General features: G+C 44.6%; 1 protein-coding gene across 2 annotated transcripts in view; it reads right to left on the bottom strand.

The window, feature by feature from the left end:
* The window catches only part of CNKSR3 (CNKSR family member 3), a 98,247-nt gene extending 74,101 nt beyond the window's left edge, over positions 1–24,146 (bottom strand). The window contains exon 1 of one of the 2 annotated variants that reach the window (XM_053591324.1): positions 24,017–24,146. In XM_053591324.1, the coding sequence (XP_053447299.1) occupies positions 24,017–24,068 (52 nt within the window). In that variant the 5' untranslated portion in view covers positions 24,069–24,146. Of the gene's footprint in view, positions 1–22,970; positions 23,064–24,016 lie in introns of those variants that run through there. The other variant, XM_053591325.1, reaches the window with a different exon arrangement.
* Between the last annotated feature and the right edge of the window lie 2,619 nt (positions 24,147–26,765).

Genomic DNA, 26,765 nt, shown 5'->3' on the forward strand with positions numbered 1-26,765 from the left:
CCACCGCACCTGCCACTACACTGAAAGACATGTAACATTCTTTAACCTGAAAGAGAACAGAGGTTCACTGATGCACTTTCAACAACCTCTTTCCAAACTCTTCACCTTGAAGTCCCCCAAGCATCTGTCACACACACACACACACACACACACACACACAATTTCACTGTGTGCTCCTCTGAACAGCTCCTTGACCTGTAAATACATCCTCACTGAATGCATCAGATCACACTCAGTGTTACATCTCTGTTCCCTGCTAGACTAAATGCTCCTCGGCATGGGATCCCCCAAACCCAACCCTGAGTCGAGTACCTCTCACAGATGGTGAATAAACTTATTATTTGGAACTGAACAGAACGGGAAGAAGGCTAAGACACGCCATCCTCCTGCTAGTGGGTGGGACCCACAAGCCATAATTTTTATGGCTTTGGGGGAAGGGGCCATTTAGGGGAAGGGGCCATTTAGGGCAAGGTTGAGAACAAAGTACAATCAGAAACATCTAAACTGGGCGTCTGGAGAATTAGGTTCTAGCCTCCGTTCTGCCACTACGTCTCAGCCATGTAATTCTCTGGGCCACAAGGTCTTTAAACTATAAAATGGAATAATTTATTCACACAAAAGAACATGTATGTGGGCTGGATGATCTAAGGTCCTCATCAACCCTCAAAATTATAGTTAACAATGGGGGAAAAAACACAAAAATCATAGTGCTGGAACCACAGTTGTAGGAAAAACGTCCTCTCTTGTTAGACGCCCAGTAGAAGTCAAGAAATACTCCAATATACCCAACCCCCAGGCTGTCATCCAGCAGGAGTAGTATCTATTTCTTTACTGTAAGGATCCCCCTGGGCTCCCTCATATCAAACCTAATATGGATTCTGGCTATGCCCTCCACCCAAATAAAATGGGTAAATATTTGAAAATAAAAATAGATTGCTAGCATCTCAATTGGGGCAAGGCCTCTTTGCAAATTTAACCAGACAAGAACACCAACAGCCAGCCCCCCATCTGGAGGCTGTAAACAGACTGTGACCCAGCCACACAGGCCTGGAGGTTTTCAGTTTGATTCATCACCTCTGCCAATCCCAGGGAAGGCAGACCTACCAATTAGCTTGGATTTTTAACTTCTCCTTGTGGAAGAGTCTTGTGAAGTTTTTCAACCTTTAAATTTAGTGTATGAGTTTGGAAAATTGACACCATCTAACATATATTTTTACATGAGTCCACTGTCCAGAGCTCTAAAGCTGACACGCAGGAGAGGCGGGGAGAGCAGCTAGCAGAGATGTCTCACAAATGTCTTTAAAGGGACCACATAACACAAAGGAAATTAGACAGTATTAAATTGGAAACCTGTCTAGAAGAAATTATATGCCAGTTTCTCGAGGACTGGAAAGGACCTTTTTTGGCTCATGCAGATTTTTCCAGTTTTCGCAGAACTTTTCTATATTCATCACTGAGGGAGATCCCATTCTGGAAAGAGGCACATGCTGACTAAACCAGAAAAACATGCTTCCCTCCGCTCAAAGATGCCTTTACAAAAACGGCTCCTTCGTCTACACAATGGCAAATCAAGGGAACTCAGAAGTTTTTTTTATTTAACACTTCATACTTCCCAAAACTCGTCAGGTCTGAGTCTGGCTCAGCATGATCCCAGATCTGCTCTTCCACCAAAGTACATTTCACGGGACTCTGGGCTCCTACCCGTAATGGTGTCTCTTTTACACCCGTGGGCATTGTCCCTTCTCGCCTTTGCACAGGCAACCTAAAAGTTCTCTGACAGGTTTGCAACTTTCTATGATTTGGAAATTGAGGGAAGCAACTCTGGTGACTAAGGAACAGAGATGTAATCACCCTTCCCATAGCTATTCCCACAGTGCTTATAGGAGTCAGAGCTTACAAAATTGCTGCTTGGCTCCCAAGAAGAACCTGGGCTGGTTTCCTTAATTGGGTTTGGTGAGACATAGCACCTTCCCTGCGGAGCTGTCCTGCTAGGACGATGACTCACTGGTGCACACGCTACACGGTGGACACGCCCATATGTTACTGTCACACCTACCAGTTATCAAAAGTCATAGTGAAGCAAGAAATGTAACAAGTCTCAGGGCATTAAATGTGATAAAATGAGAGAGAGAGAGAGATGGCCTCAGTGGCCGCCTCCCCTCTGCCTTTTAATGACTGTTTGCTACATGCCATGACCAGAAGCTTCAAGTCTCAGAACGCTACACACGTGGAGTAACTGAGGAAAGAAATTTCAGAAGTGACGGTCGGAGCAGTGGCTCACACCTATAATCCTAACAGTCTAGGGAGGCCAAGGTGGAAGGATTGCTTGAGGTCCAGAGTTAGAGACCAGCCCGAGCAAGAGCGAGACCCCTGTCTCTACTAAAAATAGAAAAATGAGCCAGGCTTGGTGGCCCACACTGCAGTCCCAGCTACTCAGGAGGCAGAGGCAGAAGGATCACTCAAGGAAAGGAGTTTGAGGTTGCCGTGAGCTATAATGATGCCGCCACTGCTCTAGCTAAAACTGCTCATCATTTGAGCGTGAAACTGTCTCAAAAAGAGAGAGAAAGAGGCTTGAAGTTTAAGAGGTATAACTGGTAACTCCTCCTGTCCATGAATATCATTTTATACCAACACAATCCACAAAGGACATGGGATCCACTTTTCCCTTTACCATTTCTCTCACGGATGTGTAATTTACTATTTATAAAAGGTAGAATATCCTTGTCTAATTTGAATTTGAAACTATCCCGTTGGAGATGCGAATTTTTTCCCCCAGGATATTCTCGTGATCTGTACAACAAAAATAGTAGCTAGTGTTTTATGAAGCACTTAAAATATGGCAACTATTGTGGGAAACATTTCACCCGCATCATCACATTTAACCTTCAACACAAACCCCGAAAGTTTAGTAATAGCGCAATCCCAAGTTTAAAGATAAGCTAGCAGACTGAACAATGTGCGCGGCTTGGCCAGCATCATACCTCCCGCCGGGGACTGTGAGGAAGCTGGAGTCCCACAGTCCCTCCATAGCCCTGGCTCTTCGCACTGTGTGACACTCCAGCAGCCACAAATGTTCAGAATGAGGAAGGGCCCACACACAAACGCACTCATTTGTCCAACACTAATGGAGAAAGAGAGAGACCGAGAAAATACTATGAAAGAATTAAGGCATGAATGAATATTCTCTCCGGCAAAATCCTGACAACATCCCTTCCTCCACACAGGCAACCAGCCACCTTCACTTAAAACAGATACATTCCAGTGACAAGCCGTGGCATTTAAAAGCCGATTCCAACTTTGTTAGATGGACAGAGATTTTTGGGTTTTTACCTTCTTCCCTGTTAAGTGTTTATACCAACAACCTTTATTGCCAGGCCTCAATTTGTGCAGATAAACAGATGCCATCGTTGATCTTTTCAAGAACAGATGTTAATAGCACTATCATTTGACTTTTTTTTTTATTATTCAATCATAGCTCTGTACCTTAATGCGATCATGGGGCACCATACACTGGTTTTGTAGACCGTTTGACACATTTTCATCACACTGGTTAACATAGCCTTCCTGGCATTTTCTTAGTTATTGTGTTAAGACATTTACATTCTACATTTACTAAGTTTCACATGTACCCTTGGTAAGATGCACTGCAGGTGTAATCCCACCAATCACCCTCCCTCCCCCCACCTCCTCCCTTTCCTCCTTCCCCCTATTCTTGGGTTATAACTGGGTTATAGCTTTCATGTGAAAGCCATAAATTAGTTTCACTATCATTTGACTTTGAGGTGAAAATGATCCTTTTTAAAAGAGAAAAAGAATGTTAACGACAGGGAACAAAAGGAAACTGAATAACTCTATTCCTTACATTTCATTGCAACTATATGTCACTTTCACTATAACTTTGGACCCATAAAGAGCAAATGAAACCAGCAGTAACAACACCATCTACACTGTCCCATCTGCTTTTATAAGAAAAATGATTTTATGATGCTATTATAACGTTATATTTATATAGCTACCACGAAAGATGATAATTACCTACCTTAACTCACAAAATTGTTTTGAGATCCTTTTGATAACAAGTCATTATTGATTCATTTCATTTATCATTGCTGGGACGTCTACCATAGTTATATTAAACAAAACAGATTTTTCTTAAATTTTCTTCTTAAATTCCTATACTTTTTACTTCTTTGCTATCAGTTATTTTTAGAAAATGTTTCTTTTCTCAGTGGTTCACTAGACCATGATTTTATGAGATGGAATTTCTACAGCAAGACTGGAATATGACATCTCAAGTTATAGCTAATTTTGAAATCACAAAACAGGAAAAAGGCACCCATATACCTGCTACCTGAAAATGCTTTTACACCATCCGTTCTAGAGACGGAAGAAGAGAAACATACACATCCTTAGGATGTGAAAACAAGCCTGATGATACCATAAAAAAGCCACAAAACAAAATTTCAAATTTTTAAAATACACTGATAAGGATGTTAAGTTGAAAGTTAAAATAATAGCTAGATGTGTCCTCTGGGGACATCATATATTGAGAAATTGGGAGGGTAGGAACAAAAAAAATGTTTTTGGGGGGTTTTTTTTTGCAGGTTTTTTTGGCTGGGGCAGGATTGAACCCACCATCTCTGGTATATGGGGCCGGTTGGGGGGGGGGGGTTAAAGGTAGCTATTAAAAGCTAAACATTTAAGTTGTTTAATTATTTTTACACCACATTCCACTGAATGAAAACTTTGGACGATTAAAAATGGAGGCTTTCCCAAGCCTGCGTATATTTTTAACCCTGGGAATAAAGGGGTGATGTCCACCACCTTAGGAATCTGGAAAACAATACAAAGTGCGTGAGAGAGAGAGAGAGCGCATCCACGCCCTGCAGAGGTGGGTTCCTGAGGATTTTTTGCCTTAATCCAGCCTGAGTCAACACCAGTACAGTATAACCTGTGTGTTCTTAGAGAGTTCAGGAGCTCACAAATGAATTCTCCCACAGCTGTTTCTGGATCTGGTACAGCAAGTACAGGCTTCGCCCAGGCCTAGCTCTAGAACGTTCACAGTATTTGGGGGATTTCGGTATAAAGATACTGCATTGGGAAGAGGCAGCCTTCCTAACCCTTAGGTGATAGTTCTGACCACTCCCAGAGAATAAATTCCAACAAATGGTATGTTTTGGCTGACCTCACTGGGGCAAAGACTCTGAACATACAAAGACTACATTATATGCTGAACTAGAAACAATTATTAATCATTAATCAGCAAGGGGAAACAGATCACAGGTGATAGCACACCAAACACCCACGGCTCAAGGTGTGAGCTCCAGGAAATGCTCAGTCGCACAGCCTCCCCACCTCCCACCCCCATCTCCGTTCCTCTCCGCCCATCCCTGGCTTCCTGGTCCTCTCCCACCTCCCACTCTCACCTCTTTCTTCAGCTCAGGTCAATGTTTTAGTATTTCTTCTTTTTTTAATAAAGAGTTTTTATGTTTCCTTAATGCCAGAAGTCAGCTCAGTCTTACATTTTGCAGATTAGAGGAAATAAATGCCCAGTAAGTCAAGTTCCTCTTTGCAGAGAGCCTTTAAGTGGTAGTTTCCCTGCACTAGGGTGACTAGTCCACGCTGAGTCTAGAACACAGTACAGCATTATATCCCAAAAAAGAGAGACCCACACCTGCCTGATGGAATTCTGAACCAAAAGTCATAATAACATGCACAAGCATTAAAAAACAAATATATGAATATGTGTCTATATGTATGTGTTGAGTACATATGTGGATATGTGTCATCACGTGTGTATGTGTATTGTGTATGATCTGTACATGACCCATACATGTGCACAGTGTGTATATAAAACACGTGCACACACATAATGCCTACAGTACATATTTCCTCCACAAAAGAAAGCCACTTGACGACCCTTCATTCCTCCACCGGTTTCCATGGGCTTAGAGGCATAAACAGGGCCCTGGTGATCCAGCGCCCCACTCCTAACACTCCACCGTCATCCATTTCCACTCACCCCAAGATGGATCCGGTTCTTCAGTTACTAGCAAATGCCAAAATGCCAAGCTGTCTCTATCTCCTCGTTTTCTCCCAAGAACACTGTTTCCCTCTTCTAGGTCTGCCTACCTCCAGGTCTCAATTTAAATGTCTCTTCCTCCAAGAAGCCTTCCTTGCAGTGTCCATTCAAATCTGAGTTAATACCCTTTCTCTGTCCTTCTACGGTACCCTACGGTAAGCTTAAATGCCCATTGACTATCTGTATTCCACTCTGCTGAAAGAGAAACCTGCCAAAGAAACAGGAACCCTGCCCTGTTCACTGCATCTAGAAGAGATGATAGGTAGGTACTCAAAAAAATCCTGGATGACTTATATTAAAGTTTGTTAAACTGGGTAAATGAGTAAATCCTACTGGCCTTTCAGAATACCCCCCACAGGCTACCTCTCCCGGTGGCCACAGTTACCACCGGCCCAAATAAACCAACTGGTTTATTTCTAGTTGTATCCACTTTCCTGCTAACAAATGGCTTCCACCTCTGGGCTGTAGCAGAAATAATTTATATATGATTTCATGGCATTCTGAATACTTCCGATAAATCTTAAATAATATAAAGGTAAATTGCTAGTAAAAGAGAATTCTTCCCAAGTTTTGGATCTGTCCATTAACGGGTCTTTTCTACCTGAATAGGTAAGTTATGGAATAACACAGAGTCCATGGAGAGAACTATTTACTCTTATTTCCAAAGCAATGTGAAAAAAAAGGAAGAGAGATAATTTCTGCTGAACAGCTCTTCTCTGCAGAAGCCACCAGTGCTTAGCTATTCACTAAATGGAAAGCTTTGTTAGCATTAAAATAAGGGATTGCATAATCTACAGTGTACCGTTACCCAGTTCAGGGAGAGCATACCATGTCCCAGTTTATCAAATATCTAGTTATCAAACCGTTATCTATTCTAAAAGTTGACTGTAGATTATCAAAAATTTACAATGAAATGAATTCAGTACTTGTCATCCTGAGAATACGACAAAGCTGTGTCCTTCAGGGATGTGCTTTATGACCCAGCAGTTTCTCGGTACAATCAATTCCTCTCCTCCCGTTTGTTCTGATGTTTGTTCCACTGAGGTCTACCCTGTCAAGTTTACCAGGGATCTCTACACAGCTGAATACAATGGACCATTCTCATTCTCTCACTGACCTAACAGCAGTCTTTGCCCCAGTTGAGCATTCTCTTCTTCTGGGGACATCTTCTTTCACTTGCCTTCAGGACACTGTGCTCTCCCAGTCTTCTTCCTACTCCCTGGTGGCAACTCTGCGGCAATCATTGCTGGTTGCTCCTCCCCCAGACTTCTACATACACAATGCCCCAAGGTCTCCTTCACTCGCTCACTGATGAGATGGTCCAGTCTCAAAGCCTGGATACGGTCTATATCTCCATGGCCGCAAATTTCCCCCCGGCCCAGCCTCTCTCGTTAATCCAGACACATCTACCTAACCCCTGCTCCACTGGGTGGGCTTGTGGGCACTGCAAAGGGAAATCCAGCCCTTCCCTGAACCTGCTTCTCCACCTTCTTCCACCTCTCAGGAGAGGGCAATTCTATCCTTGCACATCAAACACTTCCTCTCACACCGCTGGCCTTTCAGAATACCCCCCACAGGCTGCCTCTCCCCTTGCCGCAGCTACCACCAGCCCAAGCACCCTCATTCTTGTGATTATTGCCGTGGTGTCCCAACTGGTTCCCTGATTCCATTCTTGCATGGTTGCCATTTTTATTAGATGTAAATCCAATACCACGCCTTGGTTCAAAGTCCTCGATTGGCTCCCCCAAACCCCGAATGTACGTCAGAGTAGCGCTCCGGTCTCTAAGGCGCCAGCCCCTCTGCCCCCTCCCCTTGCTCTCCTCTCCCGTGTCCTCCTCTCCATCACTCTGCCCCGGCCAGGTCGTCCTCCTCGCCCGTCAATGTGCCCAGGATCCCTGTCTCAAGACATTTGCACTTGCTGTTCCCTCCTCCAAGCACATTCCTGCCCGTTAGCCACACTGCTCACTGACCTCTTTCCCTGCCATGCAGTTAAAACTGCATCCCTACCCCACCCTCATCCATCAGGGGCTTCCCTGCAGCACCCACCACATTGACGTGCTATGAATTCTGCTGACGGACTGTCTGCCCCACTTCAATATCAGCTCCGGGAAGATAGGAATGTTCGTCTATCTTGTTCCCTGCCGTATCTTCAGCTCTTAGAACAGTGCCAGCACACAATGAGGTTCAATAAATGTGTGGGATGAACACACAGTGACCAGCAACCCATCTCCAGGCCGAGCAGAAGTGTCAGCTGACAATGCGTGAGGGGAGCTGCAGGTGCACAGCTCCTGGTGTGTTCTAGCAATACAGCACTCCACTGAAAGCCTCACTTCTACAGCTAGCTAGGATTAACAGGAGACACAAATGGCATCATTCCAGAATCCCACGTACACTGAGTTAGTTTGGATTTAAACATCAGAGATGAGAAATTAAGTTTTAATAGAAATAACAACTAGGCAGAGCCCTAGGGAAGATGTTAGAAGAAAAATAATCTATCATTTTATGGCTTAAAATGATAGATTTTTTTCAGCCGATTATTATTATTATTATTAATTAATTATTATTAATTCAGATTATTATTTCAGCCGATTCCATTAAGTAAAGAAATTTGTGACGCTTACCTAAAAGAAACCATAGAAGAAATCACATCAACCTCTAAGTGTTGGTTGGGCCAATGATGATTAAGAAAACGGAGCACGTCATGCTGGTTGAGGAAAGACCGTCCACCCCTTTCCTGTAGGTGCCAGTCCTTGAAGAGCACTCCACACCCCTGGTTACCCCAGCTTGGTCTTCTATTCCCCCACCTGCTTGGGCACCACCAAGTCTCAGGAATCAGGCTCACCACCACCCCGCCCCCCGCCAACAACCCCTGCATAGCAACTGCAGCCAGTTACATTACCAGAAGTTCTGTTCTCACTAAGCAGAGGACAAGACTTCAGAGATTAGGCCAAGACACATTCTGCCCTGGTCAACACCCATTTTATAGTTCCCCTGACATGCCATCCTGTTGGTCTCTAACCCTATGATTTTATTTAGTAGTCTATGACTTAGGACATGCTGTACAGAAATAATTCTGGGTGCCATATTCATGTATATTGCATCATTTCACACTCGAGTTTGAGGCCCTGCATGTCAACTAACACCCCTATTCTAACACATTCCATGTGCCAGGCTGCATGATATTGACACCTCATTAAAACAGAGACAATTAGATGCTGCAGCAAGAAGGGCGCTGTGTTTTCCTCAATGTTTGAATCATACAAGATGTTAGCATCAAGGAAGACACACCGTCTGCAAACTGGAACAGCTTTTCAGGCTGGTATCTGGAGGGTGCTCACTCTTAAAACTCACAAAGCAGCTCTTCTACTGAATTCAACACATTCTTAATGGCACTGCCACACTAAGTCACAAAGCCTGGACTTCAAAGTTCCCCCATCACCACTCCCAGGTGGATTCAGACTTCTGCCAGGCCTGCCAAGCGTTCCTGTGTGGCACCTCTCTCTGTGTCTCTTTCTGAGCTCAGGCCTCCTCAAGTCTCACCAAGAGACTGTCCCAACAGCCACCAGCTACCCCAGTTCTTCAGCAAGACACCATCTTCCAAATTTCTGTCTCATTTCCCCATTATCTAGTGAATTAAGAGCAAACTTTCTACCCACAAACTGCAATTCACAGACCATCTAAAAAGACGTACCTGGTCAGCTGTTAAACGTGCAGTCCCCAAACCGTACTAGGAAGTTACCAGAATCTCTGGGAGTTGGGGCCGGGAACCACTGATGCCCACTAAAATCTGAGCACCAACACCTTCAATCTTGCATCCAAACACCATGGCTGTGGTGGATTAACATGTATCAAACCAAACCAGACAAAACTGGACAGGAAACAGAGAAGACACACCAGCCATCTGAAGGCAAGAGGGAGCAGCATGGGTGCCAGGGCTAGAGGGGTCATGATCCTGGAAGACATGAAGTCTTCTATGTTGAACGTTTTCTCCACATTTCCCTGCAAGGCCTTTCTGATTTCAAAGCAGCCTGGATGAGAAGCCAACCAGAAATTAGCCAGGGCCCTGGGTACAGGAGAAAAACTGTCTTGATTGCCTTAGTATTACCAGTAAGAGGCCAGACGCCACCTTTAATTCTCTCATCTACAGACAGCCGATGCCAGCATTTTTATAAATTTTCATCTTGGTAATTTATGTACATCCTATAATCTAGAATTTTAATGTCTGAGAGAACTCTAAAAATACTGACTACCCAAAGGTTAAATCATCTCTATTAAGTATATTTTAAGAACATCTTTCCCCCTTTCTAATAGCCCAATCACATACTAAAAAGAGAAAAGAAATAGATAACAGTATTCTCTAGAATTGATTTTTAAGTGGTAAAATTACAGATTAAATTTAAGCAGATAATTTAAATCATACTGCTAATAATGTGACTAATTTTCCCTTGCCCTGGAAACTTACGACCTGGCCAAATGTCTATTGATACCTACACCAAGGGCCACTGGGCAGAGGTCAGGCTCTGGAATCTGATGCTTTTTGATTCAAATCCTATTTGCTAACGTTGCGACCTCAGATACATCAGGGCTTGGTTTCCTTCACTCCAGAATGAAGATGATCAAAGTGCTGGTGTCAAATAAGCATTGTGAGACCAAATGAGATGACACATGAGAAGCCCCAGCAGGGCCTGGCCCTCAGAGAATCACCCCCGACGCCAGCTCCCGGCCTCTACAAAACTCCAAGCTTCCCGAACATAGGCTTCATTTACACCTAACCACCTTCCTACGCCCAGTGAGCAGCAGAGTAACTGGTACAAAAAAAGAAATCTGTATATTTTTAGTTTTGTTTTTAGCTTTTAAAAGGGAATTAGAGGCTGGGTGAGGTTGGCTCACAAACTGTAATGCTAGCAATTTGAGTGGCCAAGTCAAGAGGATTGTTTGGCCAGGAGTTCGAGACCAGCCTGGGCAGCATAGTGAGACCCTGTCTCTACAAAAAAATTTCAAATTAACCAGGCGTGGTGGTGCATGCCTGTAGTCCTAGCTACTCAAGAAGCTGAGGCAGGAGGATCACTTGAGCCCAGGAGTTCAAGGTTACAAGAAGCTATGATGCTGCCATTGCGTTCCAGCTTGGGCAACAGGGAAAGAGCCTGTCTCCAAAAAATAAATAAATAAATAAAAAATAAAAATAAAAATGTTGAAATAAAAACCTAATGGAAGCTGAGCAAAATATCATCTATATACCCACATATGTATTTATGTACATACAGAGGGTGTCCAAAACACGTATCAACACCAGGCATGGTGGCTTATACCCATAATCCTAGCACTCTGGGAGACCAAGACCATGGATTGCTTGAGCTCAAGAGGTCTTGATTAGCCTGAGCAAGAAGAGCAAGACCCCATCTCTACCAGCTGGGCTTTGTGGTGATGCCTGTTGTCCCAGCTACTTCAGAGCCTGAGGCAAGAGGATCAGTCAAGCCCAGGAGTTTGAGGTTGGGGTGAGCTAGTATGCCATGGCATTCCACCCAGGGTGACAGAGAGAGACACTGTTTCAACAACAACAAAATGTATACACAATTTAAGGAAGGAAAAAACCTGTATTAAAATTATAATACTCAAGCCCCGTTTGACTTCTGCAATAACAAGAGATACAAGATAACAAATGTTATCGGATATATTGAGTATTACAATTTTAATAACAGTTTTTCCTTCCTTAAAATGTATATAAAGTTTGTCTGGCATCCTCTGTAGAGTCAGTGTACTTACAAAGCAAACTGAAAAGTTAAAATAGTCCATAGTCTTTGTTGAAAAGTTTTGTAAATTGTATTTCAGGGTGAGTACTACTCCAGTTTAAGTCCTGAGGCTGGTATTTTTCTTGTTTTTCTTTTGTTTCCCAATTCAGAGCACCATGAAGATTGCAAGAACTTTGAGTCAACTGGTAATTTACTAATTTAAACAGGACCTACACACGAGCACAGGAATTTGGAATACATATCCTGTTTTAAGGGATATATGAAACAGAAACAGCTCCTTTCAGGGGCCAATACTATGCAACCGACACGTGCAGATGAACTCAATCCAGAGAAGCCAAATTCTTGCTTTTACACTGAAAAGCAAATACCCAGTGGTCTGCTGGGTCCATCGGAGCATCAGTATTTCTGGCTAAGCAATACCTGTGTGAAATTACATGTTGCAATTTTAGAAATAATGGAATTGAGTAAATAGCAAAATGAAATTATTGGTTATAAAAGGTTTACTGAACACTTGATGGATTACTATACAGCCAATTTTATTCACATCTTATAGATATATTTCTTACCAGGACAAGTAACACATGACCATGTCTGTTCACAAAGTGCATTACAAATTGGTCCGTAGATAGGTGTTGTTTGGTCTGTGCCAAAAAACTTATAAACAGTTTTTTAAAAAATGCAAAATGTCACATAGTAACCCAGATTTTAGCTTCATTTGAGAAAAAAAAAAAATCAGATTTGGAAACTGTATGTCCATGGTCAGCAGAAAGTGAACAATAGATGTATCTGTGGGTTTGCCACAGTCTCTGCCACTCCCTATTGTCTCACACGACCCCACACTTGGAATTCTAGCATGGCCTGCCTGGCCCCTGTGTGTATCTGAGTTTGCAACTCCTGTTGCAAGTCTCAGTACCAATCCCCACCCCACCCCCAGTGTTCACTTTTGTAGCATCTTTTTTGTTCTGGATTCTTGGCTTGTGCCAACCGTAGGAGTTCTTGAATTTCATCTGTACTGATCCATCTGTACTGATGCAGTGTTCACGCATCAAGACAAAACAGCTTTTCACCTTGAAATGCAACATTTACCACTCTGAGTCCTTGTTTCTTCTTCCCCTCACTTCTCTTTGCATCTCCATGCTTTGTGCAAAGCCAAACCCCGAGTGCTAAGTGAGGAATAACAACTGTCCCCTCTCCTCTCACAGTGGAGGAGATACAGGGGGCTACACTCTACTCCTATTCAAGGAAGGTCTGGAAATTCCACACCAAACCTAAACAGGTCCCTTCAGACCCATGAAATCTTCCCCTCCTAAGGTGTTTTCCTGGGGCTGAGAACTCACAAAGAGATAAGTATACACAAAAAGGCCACCCTGGGCCTGGAATTGAGCAGCTGACCAGGACCCCACAGGGACCATGGCTTTAACTCTGCCCCCCTCTTCTGTGGAAAGGTCACTTACAAACCTGGGCACATTAACGCGTCCACTTAAAATGTCACAATGATCGTACTGGAAAAACTTTCCTTCCTAATCATTGTGTATTAGCCAACTGTCAACAGCAACTACAGGGGACAGGCTGGTTTGTGTCATTTATTTCCATACACTCCACATGAGGCGTATAGGCCAGTAGTTGTCCAATTTTAGCCCATACCAGAGACACCTAAGGGACCTCTTCTAACAGAGCTTCCTGGATCCCACTCCCAGAGTTTCTGATTCTGCAGGTCTGTGTTCCCAGATGATACAGATGTTGACAAGGTAGGTTCAAGAACAGTGATAACAAGACGTTGGGAGGCACCGCGTGTAAGTGGTTGGGAAAGAACCTTTCAAAAACCTGTTTAAAGAACTCAGGGGTCAGGTGCAATAGTCACACATTTATAGGTACTCATTAAGCTTCCCTACACCATGGTGCCAGTTAATCCCTGTTTGGATCCAAATAAAAATGAAGAATTTCTCCCCCTCCACAAAAGGTCTTTCTTTACAGAGCAGTTTTATGTAAACTTCTTAAATATGGCCTAGGAGTGCTTAGAATCAAACCTTGATACCAGATGTCTCTAGACGTCATACTCATAAGGAGTATTTATGTCTTTCAAATGCTTACTCCTAACAATTTTAAGCTTTAGTGTAGACAGAGTCACTTTCATAAATGCTACCCACAGTTGTGTCATTTGCTCATGGTTAGTGTAAGACTGCAGTTGGAATCTGTGTTAAGATGGTGCTGACAAGTTGAACAGGTGTTACACGAAGTCTGGTCCACCCTACACATGAAGCTAGTTTTCCTCTACTTCAAAGATCATATTCCATCTACTATTTTGACTTCTCTTGAAGAAACTGTAACATAAAATTACTCAGTGAACATGCAAGATAGTTGAATTAACACACATCTGAGTACAGCTGGAGGTACAGAAACACAGGCACACACGTATTCACTCCCAACCCCCCAACTGAATTTCCCCTCCCTGCAAATCTCCGAAAATAGGAAATAGAATGTTTCCTTTCACTAAAAGCTTTTCCTCAGGAAGGCATGATTCAGACCGCCTTTTCTGACAGATAACACGGAGGGGCTTTCCTCTCATGGAGCTAACAGCCTCCTTTAAGGAGGCCACACAGCTGAGAGTGCAGACTAGGATAAAGTTTCCAGGTCATTCTAACATCAGCCTATCCACCTTCAATTCCCTCTCCCACTCACTCCTGCTTCTTGATAAGGGACACTTTAAATTTCATGTCCAACTCTTATTGAAAATTTCTCAAAATACCATCCATTCAAACAAAACTATGATGGCTGTATCTTCTAAAGCAAAAATTAGGACCATCTGTCAATAGAGCAAAATATTTTTTTTTCTTTTTCTTCTTTTTTGAGACAAAGACTCACTACGTCACCCTGGGTAGAGTGCCATGGTGTCACAGCTCACAGCAACCTCAAACTCTTGGGCTTATGAGAGTCTCTTGCCTCAGCCTCCCGAGTAGCTGGGACTACAGACGCCCCCCACATTGCCCGGTTATTTTTTTTGTTGCAGTTATCATTGTTGTTTAGCAGGCCCAGGCCGGGTTCGAACCCGCCATCCCTGGTGTATGTGGTTTGCACCCTAACCACTGGAGTACAGGCACCAAGCCAAACAGCAAAATATTTTAAATCAAATCTATAAGAATCATTACGTGAAGTTTTGAGGTACGCAAAAATCAACGAAACATAAAATCCACACACAGACAGAAACAAATGAAGCCCTCCCAGCAACACCAAAAATCCAGGCTCACTTGCACAGGTGAATCAGAAAGGACATTATCCACCGAATCTCTTGGGAGTGAAATAATGGACCATACCAGTCTGTCTCAAAACCTTGACAGTGGCTGACATATCAGTTCCTTTACTCAAATACTCTACAAGTTTTCACACAGAAAGCTTTCTGATTTTTACAACCTATTCATACACAGTCTAAGGAACTGCTGTGCTCTAATAAACACAGCCACATTTGCCCTTCTGATCTCAGGTTAAAAACTGTTCAATCAGCCATTTGATGTCAAAGAAAACAAACTAGGCTAAGTCCACTTGCACAAAAACCCTATTCATAGATGAATACACAGCTTCAGAAACTGTAGCTCCAGCAAAATGAGCCAGAAAAGAACAATGATGTGAAGCCATGCGAATGTGAAAAGGCAGAGGGCTCTCTATTTCAAATGTCCATCAAACGTGGGGAGCAGAACCAGAGTGAGGGGACAGGGCAGAGCTCTAAGCCCCAGTGGGAAGGGACAGACATCACAATTTCAGATCTAATTTTAAAATTACTGGGATCTTCAAAGTTATCCATGAACCAACTGCATCTAGAACGTGGCTTCACCAAGGCTGGAACCATGAACGTCTATGCCCAAGACCCCATCATCTCTAGATGACTGCAGAGCCTTCCAGAATGACTTCCCAAATGCATTAGAGTGACCTTTCAAGAAACTGATACAATAATGTCCCCCTGCCTTCCATCACAGTAAGAAAAAACTGCAACCATTTGCCCAGGACTTGTGAGCCCCTGCACCATCTGGCCTGTGTATGCATCTCACCTCCGCCCCACCCACCCTCATTCTTTTTTTTTTGCACTTTTTGGCCAGGGCTGGGTTTGAACCCGCCACCTCCGGCATATGGGGCTGGCACCCTACCCCTTTGAGCCACAGGCGCCGCCCATTCTTCATGCCCTACTGCACTTGCCTTCCTCATACACGCCAAGCTCATTCACACCTCAGGTCCTTTGCACGAGCTGTTCCCTCTCCTACAAAGCTCTTCTCCCTAATTTTCTGATAGCTGGTTCTTTGCTGCCATTAAGGCCCAAATGTCCTCTTCTCAGAAAGGCTTCTCCCTCCACCTGGCGCCTCTCCTCACCTGTCTGCTTTATTTTCCTCTTTATGCTTATCAGTCGGTATTTTCTTGTTCATCTATCATGTTAGTGGTGCTGGCGCCCGCCACCTCCTGCCCTCCAGTCCACCACATTAAACCAGGGACCTAGATGGATTTCCCAGAACCTGCGATAGCTGGGACTTAGCAGTTCTTCTGTAATTATTTGTTGAATGGATAAAACTCTCTTTTTACTACAGGGTGAAATTTATCATCAGAGAAAGTGTTTTTAAAGAGCTAATGCTAAACCTTTCTATGACACAGTCTTATGGCAAGGATCTATAAGGTCCTCAAAAGCAGTGAGGAAAACAGCTCCACGGAAACTATGAAAGCCAGAAGATGGAGCTGATTTAACCTGCCTCCCATGTACCAACAAAAGGGAGGACGGAATTGCATAAATTATTAGTAAGCATGTGGAAAGTGACCATCAGCCTCAACGGTGTTAAATACTTAAATCAAAATACTCCAACTGTACCCCCAGTTACAAAAATTAGGACAGTCTATCAATAGAGCAAAATATTTGCTATTATCAATCATTAATAATATGCATATGAACACTTCCATGTTCATACATTGTGTAAAACGCCTTCCCTATATTACCTCTCTGAATTCTAACTAAAATCCTGGGAGTTGTGATTATCAGTCTCATTTCACATCTGAGAAACCTGTAAAGATAGGCTTGGAGAAGGTAAGTTACTTACCCAAGCTTTCCAACAGCTAGTGTCAGACACAGAATTTGAATTCGGTTCTCTGTCATTCCAAAGCCTACGTATCACTCACCAGAATTGCCTAACCTTCTCTCCCAAAGCAATTAAAATGAATAAGCTGTGAAAAATCAAAGACAATCAGGAAATGGGGCCAGAAAAAATCGCAAATGCTGTTTAAGAAAATTAAGCATACAGCTCTGTATCTGTAGCACAGTGGTTAATGGCACCAGCCAAGTGCATCAAGGATGGCGGGTTCAAACCAAGCCTGTGCCAGCTAAACAATGACAACTGCAACAGAAAAATAGCAGGGCGTTGTGGTGGGTGCCTATGGTCCCAGCTACTTGGGAGGCTGAGGTAAGAGAATTACTTAAGAGTTTGTGGTTCCTGTAAGCTGTGACACGACAGCACTCTACCAAGGGCAACATAGTGAGACTCTGTCTCAAAAAAAAAAAAAAAAAGGTAAGAAAATTAAGTGCCAAACGTGTGTGCACATTTGTGATTCTACCCAATAGAAATGCCATTTGTAACACAGACAGGAAATTCGGAATGTGACACTCAAAAATAAAAGTTAGATTAAGAGAATCCAAAAGAAAAATTATTAATTCTATTGCTCTGTTGCCTTCAGAAACAACACAATCAACAAACTACGATGAAATAAATAACTGGTAACAAGTGTCCCAAATGCTAAAAGAAATCTAGGACCCTGAATGAACTTGTTCTAATAAAAGAAAATAAGCAAAGTGTCCAATGATTGCAATGATCAGGAAAGACTGCAGCTCCTGGAAGTTGCCCTTTCCCACCCTTGCTGCCTAGGAGCGACCTAGAAGGCACTACCTGGGCTTAAGGTACAACTGAAACTGGATGAAAAACAGGACAGAAACGTGTGGAGTTGGTCTCTGCACCCGGCCTTTGGACTTTGCACAACTCATTTAACTTCCCAAAGCCGCCTCAGTTTGTCTGCAATGGGATGGGCCTTCCCTGTGCTTCTCCAGGGTTATGAAGAGTCCATGGAGAACTAACGTGGAAGGGCTCTGCAGAGCACCTGTAAATAAAACCCAACTGAGTCATTAAAGGCTGAGCTGGGGCCAAAACTCCAGAAATAGCATGAGGTAGAGTAAGAAAGGGAAAGCGAGGCAGAGAAGAACACCAGTGTCCAGAGCTAGAACACAACAGGCCCGGAAGTGCCAAAAGAGAGGCAGTGCCACCAGAGTGGCGTGACAGACTAGAGGGGCCCTCACAGTTTCACACCAGGAGGCAGATGCAGAAAGAGAATCTGAAGGGGGAGGCTCAACGCAGCTTCCCAGTCACCACAGGGCCAGGATGGAGACACTCCAGCCTTGGTACAACACTTACTTTCCAATTTTGAGAGTAATTCAAAATTACTGACCGCCCCGCAACTCCCTCCTCACTACTTGTGTTAAAGAATTTAAAAAAAAAAAAAAAAAAGCTAATATGAGAACTCTTCAAGTCCCTAGAATTAGGTAAGAAATCTCAGGGGAAATGTTTCATTTAGTTTGCTAAGAATTACCTGATACTGTTGCTAGGTGGTGCTTGTAAACACAAGGATACACCCTAGTATTGCTTTGTTTTTTTTAATTAGTGGCCAAGTCAAGCATCCTTAAGCTAAATGTCATTACTCCAGAAAGTAAATAAAACAGTTATTAAGTACATGTCAGATCAGAGAGCCTGATGCCACCATGGCAGACCTACCAGCAAAGTTCACAAATGTGTTTGCAGCCATGTGCTAGAACAGTAAGGGTGCATGAATGACTGGGGGAATCTGGTTAAAATGCACATTCTGACTCAGCAGGTCCAAGATTCCGCACCTCTAATGAGCCCCCAGATGATGCTGATGCTCCAGGTGCCAGACAGGAGCCAGCTAGCAACAGCAAAAGCCATCCTAATACCGTGCTCCCTCGAAGTCCAGATAGTATTTAAAAAAGAGAGAGAGAGAAGTTGAGGAAATATGAATTGAACTTATTTAGCCATGATACTGGTAAGAGGCATTTATCACTCAGCTAATCAAGAACCCTCCTGATTAGCTGCAATTTCTGCCCTGGAACCTTTGACTGGTTGGCAAACAGCAGAGAAATATCTTTGGCATTAACAGATGCCCCTGGATGGTAGGAATCCAAGTTATGACAGATCTGACTGTCAGAGAGAAGAGTTTATGTCCTGGAGCTATAGGATAAAGGAAGAGAAGAAGCAATAAAAACGAGGAGTAAAAATTTATTGAGAGTTTACATAAGATCAAACAGAGACAGGAGTGGTGCACACCAAGTCTGGCTGCAGAGCCCACGCTCTCAGCCTCTGAGCTCTACTGCCTGGTGCAAGTCATGGGGTGACACGCCGTCCAGCACAGCACAGCCCTGAAGAGACCACCACTTACAAATAAGGAGCCCTGAGCAAATTCTCTCTCTCTGCCTCTGTTTCCTTAAAATGGGCTATCATGGTACATATGGGGTTTTCCAGGAATTAAATGGAAATCACTGGTGACAGCACCGACCACATCATCGCTGCTTCAATCAATGTTTTTCTATTTTTTGTAATTAGGGGAATGTTATCACTGGAAGGCAGGAGACAGAACTGAACCAGGGAGAGAGTGGAACAGAGATTTTTGACCTATGACCAAATGGTGGACCTACAGATGCTAAAAGGAGCTCCTTTTCCAGGGACCACAGGGGCTAAAAGGAAACCTATAACCTAAACTAGAATAAGGATCACAAAAGGAACAGCCTCCTGGATGGGCCTAACAGTGCAAGGTGGTAGGTTCCAGTCAACCTAAAATATACCAGATCCCTGTGGCTAATGTGGAAATACCAGCATCTGCATGACCAACAAGTGAGGCACCTGATATGCCGGATACTAACAGACATTATGGGGGAACAGCAGAGCCTGGAGCCGGATAACAGAGTTCCTGGCTCAGACCTCAAGCCAGGAAAGCCCCTCTACTCTTGGTCAGTGATGGAAAGCGGTATCTACGCTACCAGAACCAGAACCCAGGGAGACGTCTGTCCTAGGACAAAAGCTGGGTTTTATAGGTGTACTCACTCATCTGCACACTTAGTGGGAGGCTGACCAAAGGCCCAAGGGAGGACAGACCTGCTAGGACAAATCAGTCCCCTCCTCGTTAAAGACACTCCCACTATGGCTTGCAAGCAGAAACACAACTTATGGTAGCTGCACTTGACAATAAAACTCACATTTAAATCAGGTTTAGAGAAAAAGGCCTCATAGAAGTTAAGGTTTTGACTTGAGAAAAGTTAACAGGAACGAAAATGTAACACTACTTCTAAAACAAGGCTGGGTGTAAGTGGGAAACTGTGGCAGCCGTACTACTTTGGAAATTGACCTATGAAAAGCAGCACGTGTAAATTCCTGGGTGTGGCAGACCCTACTGTCCACACTCCAGTATCTACTCTCACCTTCTTCCTTATTGACCAAAGTCCAGTTTTCTTCAGGATGACCATGTACCCAACTTAAAAAAATAATAATAAAATCAAAATTAAACTGCAAGGACCAGCCTTCCCTACAGCATGAGGAGACTATGAGACACTTTTAGCAACTGAGATATAAGCCATGTCTTTTGGTGGAATTTCTCAAAGAACTCTTTAAAGGGGAAGACTTGCTGCCACCAGCCTTCTGCCTTCTGTAAATCTCCCTCCTCCTATCTGGAATTGAAAAGTAATACTGGGGTGAGGCAGCCACCTTGCACCAAGGCTTTAGGCATGGAAATGACCACCCCATGCAGGGCCATAGCCTATGCCATGTGCTAGGAACAGCTGAGTAAGACGAGGGGAGCCTAATAGCACCCTGAGGTCCTCCTGTCTGGTTAATCCACCAAGTTTTCCGTTACATGCGGCTGACCCTACATGTTATAAAAGACAATTTGCTTTGCAAAAGCCTTTACTGAACTATGTGACTAGCAAGGTGCCACCAACTAGGAATTAATCTGATTTACAAATAACATTCGAATCTGAGCTGAATATGCAGAAGAAGACATATCGGTACCACATTAACTTTCCTCCACTAACATGGATTAATAACACGTATCATGAACAGCTAAAGATCTATTCACAGATGCGGTGAATTAAGATTCTCAGTGTGGTCTAGACGTGGCCTTGGGAAGCAACTCCTAAGAAGATGGAGTGGAGAGAAGCCAAACCACCTTAGCTCAAACGCTGCTCTTCCACCTCCGCTGGAGGACACTGCTGAAAGTGCTTATCCTCCCTGTGACTCAGTTTCCTCAAATGCAAAACGGAAGTAACAGTTCCTACACACAGGGTGGTTGTGCATATTGAATGAGTCAATGTTTATACTATGCTTAGACCTGTGCCTGATACACTGCTAATAGTCACTGAGGATCTACTAATAGTCTGAAAAAAATTGGTAAGAGAGTAGCTAAAGATTAATGATAAAATCCAAATGGATGAATTCAGTCTGTAGACAACAATTCCTTTCCTAATGCCTGTGTCTGTCTAATAGTCTAATAACAGCGACATGGGATCCAACTGTAGACAAGAGCCAGTTTTAGACAGTTTTAAATCTAAGGCCTTCCACAGTGCTTGTCACCACCCATCACAGATTCATGCAATACCAAAAGTAGCAAAGTCTACTTGCCAGCAGGATGTATTTATAAAATAAAGGTTAGGTAAAGAGATTAGCAAAGACAGCTAAAAATAGTCCTATAAGCAAACAAGTTTGCATAAGACAATTGTTTATTAAAAAGTCAATACCTGTGCATCATTATTATGAGAAATATTCAAGTAAGGCGTCCTGCAATTTGGGAGAATGTCACCTGTTGGCATCTAATAGTTAGCCATACACTTTTTAGATTCTAAACAGAAAATACACAGGTCTTTGTATGGGCTGTACTTCAGGGTCCAAAAGGGCAGAAACATTTCAAATAAAATTATCCAGGGCTAGCCACAGGTATGTAAGCTAATCCGAGGTACTGAGCCAGCCACCGTCCCTCTTTCAGGTCAGTGGAAAACTTTTCCTAGACAAAAGCAATCTCAACTAAGTCATAACATCAAGGCAACTGGAAACCAAAATCATGTTTTCAATGCTAAACAAATAAACAGGATGTGAATTTATACTTCTCCTCTCCCAATCCCAAGAGGGACAAAGAGAGAGAGAAAGAGACAAATTTTGAGGGTGTGAAGATCTCACTCCATGATGTTTCTGTGTGCCTGTGACTACTTTTCTGGTTGTACACTATCAAGTAGGCAGGCAGGGTGCAGGAAAGCCACAGTGAAAGACTGTAACCCTTTCCCTACTCCAGGGCAGTAACACCGGACAGAAATATAATGTGAGCCATCCACGTGTAATTTTAAATTTTCTAGGAGCCATATTTCAGAAGGTAAAAATAATCAGTTGAAGTGAATTTTAGTAGTATATTTTATTTAAACTAACATGCCCAAAATTCTTTTTTTCATATCAAGTCTTCACATGCCATGTGTATTTCACACTTGCAGCAGGTCACTGGCCACACTGCAAAGGCCCAAGAGCTACACGCTTACTGGACAGAGCAGCTCTAGAGGTCAAGAGTGGCTGAAATTATCAGCATCTCAAGTTGCCGCTCTCAGACATACAAATGAAAGGGATCATGAACTCACTCTCCGCAAGCTGTCAGCCTGGGGAATTTATCAGGATTTTGAAGGAGGGAACACACCTCATTTCAAAGACATTTACAGCTTTTAAGCTGATGTTTTCTACCAAGCACTGGCAACACTATTTACTCTTTACCCAGGCAAACTTAGTCACCCATGCACAAGTATTTGTCATTTACATCTTTCTTTTTATGTAAGAGTCCAGGAATTTCTGGTCACTTGACAAACCCCTTCTCAAGGGGAGTGTATTATTCTTTTCCCTTCTCCCAGAGCAGAAGGAAATAGTCAAACATACCACTGACATCCCACCCACTTAGGACATCCCATTCCACCTGGGCCCTGAGTAAGTCACAGGCAAGAGAAATGAGATGGGGGATGATCAGTTTTCATTATGCTGCAGGCATGGGTAGGACAGTGTGAAAGATGACCTGAGCTTACCAGCATTACCTACCTCACAGGCTTACTGTGGGTGGCCAAGTGCAGTAACAGAGAGAGAGCTCTTAGCAAACTGTAAAGCGCTATACAAGTCTAGTTATTATTGAGAAAGACCACCAATCCTCACCTGGAAGAGTAGATAGAAAAAAGAATAGTAACTTGAAACAGAGATATTCTGCGGGGGTGGAGTTTAGGGGAACCCATGAAAATCCATTAGTTGTTCTAGTAGATTCTAGAGTAGTCTTGGATTTATATAAAACTATAAGGAGGACGGGGTGGCCTCTAACGCCTTTCCCTCTAACTCTTGGGAAACAGTAAAAAGCCAGGACAACCTTCTACCCCGGCTCAAGCGCCCATTTCTCCCCACCCCACTGCTCTCTTCATCACACATACTGTATAAATCAAAACAGTCGTTCCAAATAGATTTCTCCTTCCCAGCGCCTAAATGTGGCCTGAGGATGCAGCGCCACCGGGGGTACTGGCGCCTCCCAGGAGTCCTGGCCCGACGCTTCTTGCTGGCAGAAACGCCCCGGAGTTGGCTCGGCTGTTGTGCTGGCCTGTCGCCTTCTCCAACAAAAGAGAGGAGCGGCGAACCGCCCGAGTCGCCCTTTACCTGTCCAACCGCCCCGTCACGCCTGCGGACTGCTCCGGGCAGGAGGCACGTCCGAGGTCCGGCGGGAGTCGCCCACACAAAGGCGCCTTGTGCCTGCGCGCTCAGGCGACCGGGTCGCCGGGCACCGCACCCGGGCAGGGCAGGGAGGGCGCCCCCAGCCCAGAGTCCCGAGATCCGCATCCCCAGCCCTCACCCTTCACTGAAAAGGCCACCCTTACCCCGGTTTAAAGATCGGGTTCCCTTAGGCTTGCCACAACCCGCACCCCGCAAAGGAACAGCTCCAAGCCGGCAAAAGATGGGGCGCACAGGCCACCCGGCTTAAGTTTGCATTGTCGCCGCACTGCGCTCTAACGGCTCTGGCCGCGGTTGGGTTTCACACCCTTCCCCATCTCCCCGCCCACCCCCTCCCCGGGGCTGGAGGACTCTGGGGCTCCCCAGGCCCCCCTCACCTCTAGTCCAGTCCACCACTTGTTTGGGGGTCCACTTGGTCACGGGTTCCATGGTAAGTGGCTTCGCTTCCCGCTGGGCGACAGAGTCCGAGGTGAAGTGCCACTGCCTGCGCCCCAGAGCCCCTTCCCGAGAGGGCGCGCCCCGTGGCCTGTCCCCTGCGCTCCGGAGCGACTCCGTCAAGGCTGCATGCCGCGGTCAGCGGGTCATCCCAGCGCAGCTCTGCCAGGGGAGCGCGGCCCTCTCGCCGGCACACGGGACAGCTGTGCGGCTCCTCCAGCTGCCACCGTCCAGCTGCAGTTTCTCCTCCCTCCTCCGGGCACAGCTGCTGCTCCTGGGCGACAGCAGCTGCAGGCACGCGGGAGGCGACCCCACAGCCTCTGGTCTGGGCTCGGCGCGGGAGCCTGGCTGCCGGGACCACCTCCCCCGCTCTCCCGACGCGCTCCCGGCTCCTCCTCTCGGCGGCGCGCTCTGCCCGAGTCCCCGCTCCGCGTGCGCCGGCGTCCCGGAGCCTTCCCGCCTCAGTCCCACCTCCTGCGCCGCCCTCCCGGGCAGCCCTGGCAGGGACCGGCGCAGAGCGTGCGCGCTCGGGTTACAAAGTTTCTACTGCAGGCGTCGCTCACCGCATAAAAGAGGGGGCGGGACCTGGGACCTGAGTGAAACTCGTGGGAAGGGGCGGGTCCCGAAACCGGCAACTCCGGTTACTTTACCTCTTTACCCGGCTGGCACCCACCCGGCACGGCCCAGGCCCTGCTTTCCTCTGCAGAGGCGGGTTGCAGACCGCGCTGCGCCCTGCGGAGCCCTGCGGCCCGTGGGGGGCCCTGCGGAGCCCTGAGGAGCCCTGCGGCCCGTAGGGGGCCCTGCGGAGCCCTGCGGCCCGGGGGAAGCCCTGGGCTGCTGGTGGCAGAACAGCCTGTCCGCCAGAGTACCAGTGAGCTAGGGAGGAAAGTAGGGTCCGCACGTCCTGTTCATCTTAAATGCTTTGTATCTCAACGTGGCTCTGCCATGAAGCCGGCATTTGAAGGTCCTTAAAGTAGAATTGTTTTATTTCATTTATATTTGGGATGAAGCAGTAACTATGTAAGTCACTGTTTTATTGTGACTGCAATAATACTTCAGCTTCCCAACCAAAATTAATCACAGTAGATTGGTAGCTTTTAGCGTTATATTTTGCTATATTATAATTTCATATTTGCAAAGTGAGCTAATGCTCCTTTGGATTAGTCATTAACCATGAGGGGAAAGTTGTTAGCCAGCCAAAAAACAACTACCAAAAAAACATGTGCAAGATTGCAGCTCCTGACGGAGGTGGGGGTGGGAGTATCCACATTCCCGGGACTCAGCCTGAGGCCAGCGTTAACACTGAGCTGGGAAAATCTAATTCGAATGTCTGCCTCTTTTTCTAGCTCTAGTTGGGGGTCGGGTTTGAACCCACCACCTCCGGTATATGGGGCCGGCGCCCTACTCCTTGAGCCGCCGGCGCCCCCCTGCTTAGAGACCCTTTTGGCACTTAATGATTCTTTCTTTCAAGTATGGTTATTTACTTACATCTTCCTCTTGGAGACTTAACCGTTTGAGGGTAGAACCTACTTGGTATTATAAGAGCTTTCTCTCCTCCCCTCCCTACCACCTAGTATATAGCACTCAGTGCCGAGTCAAAGGCAGTGGTGCTTATTTATTCATTAAATAAACATCTGTGCATGCCTCCTATGTGTCAGCCACGCATTCACCCAATACTGGTTGAATTCGTACAACTTGTACTACTTACACAGGTCTGCTGGGGTGCATGTTTTTAGATAATGGCTAGCAGGCAGCCCAAGCATCTGTTGTAGAGAGTGTGATGAGCCACAGCACCCAAGCACAAGAAATATAAAATGAAGTAAAACAGGCTTGGCCATGGTGCTCACCTATAATCCCAGCAATTTGGGAGGCAAAGGAGAGAGGATCTTTGAAGTCAGGAGTTCAAGACCAGCCTGCCAGCTTGGGCAATATAGCAAGACTCAGCCACAACCAACAACAACCAAAAAAAAAAAAGGAAAAAAGAAGCACAATCACACTAGGCCCACCTTCTATTCAAATTATCTCTAGAACTGTGGAATATAAAGATATGTGCCCAATGAATCCCCAACAATAAAAAAAAATAATAAATAGATAAAGATATGTGCCTATCAAATATAGTGATATTTTTTAAGCAAAAATGATTAGCAAACCAAGAAAGTTGGCAAAGCCAATGATAAAATTCTTAGTAGAGTAGTTGTCTTTTATAAAAAAAGACTTTTTAAACTTAATACCATCATTAACTATCTTTATAGCAGTAAGCAGAGAGGACCTTGATATACGTTCACTGGAGAATGTAACCTGTCTTACCCACACCTGTAGTTTCCGCAATCACTGTGTATTGTGTCATCTTTGATTATGAGTAGGCTGACTACATAATTTGTCTTCAAATCAAAATACTCCTGAATGTGAAAGGGGTCGCTATCAATAATTGCCCTGGAGTAACATGAATAATCTGGGCCATATGGTTCCCATAATTAGGAAGAAAAGTCAAATGTTAATGATTTTGCCATAGACTTTTGCTTGGTGTCTTCAAAATGTTTGGAAATTCATTTGTATTAGTCTTTACTAGAGAGTTAAAAGCTAAATTTCTGGAAGTTAAACAAGAGCTTCATCCCACTGAGTCAACACACTGTCTACACTGGTTACAAAAATACAGACTACTAAAGAGAAAGGCCAGGCTACCATCTCTAA

Source organism: Nycticebus coucang, chromosome 5 (assembly GCF_027406575.1).
Source record: "Nycticebus coucang isolate mNycCou1 chromosome 5, mNycCou1.pri, whole genome shotgun sequence".
NCBI classification, from domain to species: Eukaryota; Metazoa; Chordata; class Mammalia; order Primates; family Lorisidae; genus Nycticebus; species Nycticebus coucang.